The sequence below is a fragment of the Nematolebias whitei genome, chromosome 14 (assembly GCF_014905685.2).
Source record: "Nematolebias whitei isolate Nwh7 chromosome 14, NemWhi1, whole genome shotgun sequence".
Taxonomy (NCBI): domain Eukaryota; kingdom Metazoa; phylum Chordata; class Actinopteri; order Cyprinodontiformes; family Rivulidae; genus Nematolebias; species Nematolebias whitei.
Genome location: NC_056511.1, coordinates 36,746,345 through 36,751,355, shown reverse-complemented (window position 1 = coordinate 36,751,355; position 5,011 = coordinate 36,746,345). Strand labels below are relative to the sequence as shown.

At 39.4% G+C, this 5,011-nt stretch overlaps 1 protein-coding gene across 1 annotated transcript in view; it reads left to right on the top strand.

Moving 5' to 3' along the window:
* The window catches only part of pls3 (plastin 3 (T isoform)), a 23,017-nt gene that overhangs the window by 9,366 nt on the left and 8,640 nt on the right, over nucleotides 1-5,011 (top strand). The window contains exons 4-6 of the mRNA XM_037687510.1: nucleotides 3,762-3,891; nucleotides 4,070-4,202; nucleotides 4,880-4,961. Of these exons, the coding sequence (XP_037543438.1) occupies nucleotides 3,762-3,891; nucleotides 4,070-4,202; nucleotides 4,880-4,961 (345 nt within the window). The remainder of the gene's footprint in view (nucleotides 1-3,761; nucleotides 3,892-4,069; nucleotides 4,203-4,879; nucleotides 4,962-5,011) is intronic.

Sequence of the window (5,011 nt, the reverse complement as noted above, 5' to 3'; positions counted from 1 at the left end):
TCTGCTCTTTTCAGCGTCTCTCTGCTCTTTTCAGCGTCTCTCTGCTCATTTCAGCGTCTCTCTGCTCATTTTAGCGTCTCTCTGCTCATTTTAGCGTCTCTCTGCTCATTTTAGCGTCTCTCTGCTCTTTTCTGCGTCTCTCTGCTCTTTTCAGCGTCTCTCTGCTCTTTTCAGCGTCTCTCTTCTCATTTTAGCTTCTCTCTGCTCATTTTAGCTTCTCTCTGCTCATTTCAGCTTCTCTCTGCTCATTTTTTCTTCATTTTAGTTTAATCAGCTACCTTTTTTCTAATTTCAGATTTTATTTTAGTCTGTTCAACCTCTTTGCCTATTTTAGTTTATTCTGCTACATTTATGCTCTGTTCAGCATTTTCTACACATTTCTGACGCTTCTCTTCTGCTTTTCTTTTGCTGCTCAGCTGTTCATATTTAACTTGCATGAACTGTTTATCGATGAACCTTTTCAGCTGCTTTCAGCAACAGTCATTCAGTCATTCACACAGCATTTTCACAGGAAATGCAATTTCTCTAGTTTTATTGTTTCATGGGCTTTTCAGTCTAATTCTGATCAAAGATGCTGAAACAAACATCTGTGTGTTTCCGTTCTGTGTGAGACAAGAGAACCACGGGGTTTGGTGAAAACACCACTTTACCAATCAGGGTTTTATCTTCACAGCCGAAGTTAAACACATGTCTCGTGATTTCTGATATCCTCCTCACATCCCCGACATGTATTTACGATGGAAAAAAAACAGTTGTTTGGCTAAATTTGCAGCTTTAAATTGACATGTTTCCTTATCCAGACATGGCTGTGGTTGTTTTGTTGACTTCTGTCACTAAAGAAATGTAATCTTGTAACATAAATGTGTGTCTGTGGCAAAAACTGCTGCTGCTTTTTAATTATGTCGCCCATTGTGGTCCTGCCAACGCCTGCTGGCATGCACTCGCTGATGAAGCCTTGATAACCTCGGCTGCAGGAAGTGTGGCCTGCATTACCGTACTGTGCACGTTATCAGAGCCGCTCACACACGTTGTGTTACTGATAAGGCATAGAGAAGTCTATATTTCCCTTTTGTGTTGTTGAGACCGATTTAATGTTGGATTAGACATTAGTCTGGAGGATGACGCCTGCAGCGCTCTTGTTTTACCCTTTCTGTTCACCTGAATGGCACACTGACTCCCACACACTGGAACGCTCAGATTATACGTGCAGTAAACTGCAGTTCAAGCCGTCATGATCGGGGCGACTCGGTGCCCTAACTCAGTGAATCATCGGGCCTTCTCAGCCTTTTAGCAGATTGACTGGCTTTATGTTTTCATGCCAGTGAGGGGGAAAATCCTGCCTGAAAGTGGCTGCCTCAGCAGCTACCAGAAGAGGGGAGAGACAAGAAAATATGATTCAGACTTTTTTTAAACACTATTACAGTTACTGAAAAAATGATTAATTCATTAGAATCCTTTCAAAATAGTTAATATTTGGACTTAATTGTTGATTTTTGGGAGCAAACCTCACTGTCTAAAGTAAGTTTTTTGTGGATTTACTAATATGTATTCCCTCATTTGATAAATCCACTTAATGAAATGTGACGGGATCAGCCGTTTGGTCATGATGCTGACGTTTATTATTCTTAGAACAGTTTGTTTGTTAGTGTTGATGATTGTTGTTTCTATAACCCACACAGTCATATCTAACTCTGGCAGATAAAGACTCCCTCTCATTCAAACCGATTTACTATCGGATGGAGCAGAGGCATGCTGGTGAGCTGCATCTTAAACGCAGATGTCCCGTTTCTGGGGATTTAAGTGGTGTTTGTAGTTTTTGAGATGAGTGTTTTTCTAGACTGGAATTGAACAGGGAAAACAAGTAAACCTTAATATCCTGATGCATGCTCACCTAAGTAAGTAAACCTTAATGTTTTGGGTGTAAGAAATTCAAGTGGGTAGCAGTTTCACCTCTCTTCCCTCATGCTTAAGAACAGAGGTAGGTTTTGTTTTATTTGTTATTTTTCTGAGGCAGGGCAGAGTGACGGGACCTGGTGAGTGGAGGAGCAATTTTATCCTCCACCAGCCACAATGGCAGAGCCAGGGGGTGGCCAATGGTGGCCTTGGCCACTATAGATTAGTCTTCGGCCACCACAATCTTTTCATGAAACTTTACTTCTTAGCAATATAAAAAGTTTTCTCAAACGATGGGGGCGGTCAGTTTATATTTATACATGGCGGGGGCCATCTTGGATTTTGACGTGGTGACCCAATTTTTGATGGTCACCTTTCTTGCATCTAAATGCAGCCACACATCGAAATGGATGTCGGTACCATGAACTCTGCTTTCTAGTTTTTATATTGTTTAAAAGTATAGTTTCCTCAAATGACTGGGGTGGACAAAGGTTAAGTTATGGTGGCCACGGCCATCACTGACCCTCCCCCTGGCTCTACCCTTGCACCTGGTGCTGCCTCTTGTATGTAAATATAAAAGACTGGTTCTGATGTGAAAAGCTGGAGGACACTTCCCCCATTCGTTTTGAACAAGTGTGTCCACATTCTTTGACAGGTGCCTTGATACCTTGATAAGTTCATCAGCGAACTGAAGTGCAAAGTGCATAGATCCATTGTCAGTATTTAACTTTGTGTAAACTGTATATACCCGGTTTGTTGTGGACTTTAGTAGGGCGAGTCTGTGTAGTGGTGCGACTGATGGCATTTGATTACATTTAAAATAAAAACTGGTTAGTTTAGGTCGATCCGGTGTTTACCCAACAACAGTGAAACGTCATCGGGAGAGATGAAGATCTGTAGACTTTTTTTAAAGTTGCGTACAGATTTAGCTGACGTTTACTGTGGTGAGTCTTTACCGTTGTACAAGTATAATTAAAAGTATTAGTGAATGTAACGTTTTCTAGTAGCGGTCAGGTCTTTGATAGTAGAACTTCCTGCAGGGTGTCTTCATTTAACAGCGTGGGTTTGCACAGATGTACATAAAGGTAAATTACTAGAAGTATTTAAAAAAAAGCTTTAAAGGTATTTGCAACAATTTGATCAAACTAACAATAAAAGTATTTTGTAAATTCACAGCTGTGCAGTACTGGTTTAAATGAAACGCAACACTTTTGATTTAAGCACAAAAACACCACTACATATGAAGATGTGTCAAATGAAACCTCAAAGCATTTATTTCAGATCTTTTAAATTGTGGAAAAGTTCTGAAAAAAGCTCAGTTTAGAGAAATAAAAGTTTTAATTTTGACTAGGTTGACGAGCTAAAGGCAGTGGTTTGAGCATAAACTTTTACATTATCAGTTTTGCATTATAATCTGGTGGGAAAAATTGATATTCCTACAGGAAGGGACCACGGCTGAACTGGAAGTGCTACAGCTAGTTGCTGCTGCTGCCATCACTTGTGCTTTCAAATAACCAAAGACCTCTATGTAAATAAGTAGGCGAGGCGATACCAAGGCTTATAAAATACTATATGATTAAGCCGTTGTATATTTTTCTAGATCAGGGTTGTTTTCAGATGACGATATACTGTGGTCTTAGCCTCGCTCTGACTAGCCTTTAGCTCATCAGTCTGGTCAGAATTAAGCTCTTGTTTCTCCAAACTGAGATCCTTGAAAGAGCCATCTACAACAGGTAAGCTATTTGTTCACACAAACTTTCCCCAGTACCCCACTTTTTAAAATCTGAGCTGTCTTTTTAAATGTCAATGAAGGCTGTTTTATTTTATATTATTTTTTGGGTCATATTGTTAATTGTTTATTATTGTAGATCGTGAAGGACCTAAAGGGCAGCCAAGTAGCAAAAACCTTCCGTAAGGCCATTAACAGAAAAGAAGGCATCCTGGCTATCGGAGGAACGTCGGAGCTGTCGAGCGAAGGCACACAACACTCGTACTCCGGTGGGTGACGCTGCTAATGTTTGTTTGTTGTGGGCTGTTGACTTTGAACCCTCTGCAGCTCAGCTACAGACGAAGAAAGCCGTAATGGACAAAGTGACCTTCTGTAATGAGCCATTATGGGTGACAATGTGGCGTAAATTATTATTTTGATCTTAACAAGCACCTGTTGTTCCCACAGAGGAGGAGCGATATGCTTTTGTGAACTGGATCAACACTGCCCTGGAAAAAGACCCCGACTGTCAGCATGTCCTGCCCATGGATCCCAACACAGACGCTCTGTTCTCAGCCCTGGGAGACGGGATTGTGCTCTGGTGAGAGCTCCTGTCCTCTGTCACCTATGACACAATCACTTCTGCTTCACACTCTACTCGATTTATAGTTGCATTCTTGTTTGAAAGAAAAGTTTTACGAGTAATATTGTCATAAAATGTTGTATTGATTTAAAACAAATCTATTTTGCCTGGATCAAGATATTTTGAATTTGGTTGACGTCTCAGTGTATTCTGAAATTTTGAAAAATACTTCCAAAGTTTTGTAACTAAATCAAAAACATCACTATAAATGTGTAGTACATTGAACCATTTGACAAAAAGCAACATTTGGCACCAAATGTAAAATAAAAACTGTAATTTGCGTTTCAAATTCATGTATGGAGCTCCAAAGATGCCAAATTGTTTGCCTACATTCCGGTTGAAATGGTAAATTTTACCAGGATTTAGTCAGATAACACAGCTCTGTAGATTAAGTAAATAAAAAATAAATACTAGTATGAGCCCATTATGTTTTTTATTTTATTTTTTACTACTACAACTATAAATAGAAAAGCACAGTCTACAACTTTTCATTGTGTAAATAAACGTGATGGTATATTTGTTCCCTAGAACCTGTCGGATATAAGATTTCCTGTTTATTTTTTTTAGCCACACTCTTGAAAACCAATATTGTCATAAAATATGGTATAAGATGTTTATTTTTTGTCTTCAAACAGCAAAATGATCAACCTGTCAGTTCCAGACACTATTGATGAAAGAACCATCAACAAGAAGAAGCTGACACCGTTTACGACACAAGTCAGTTTCAGTCCATTTTTTTTACATTTCTTCATATATAAATGTGTGTG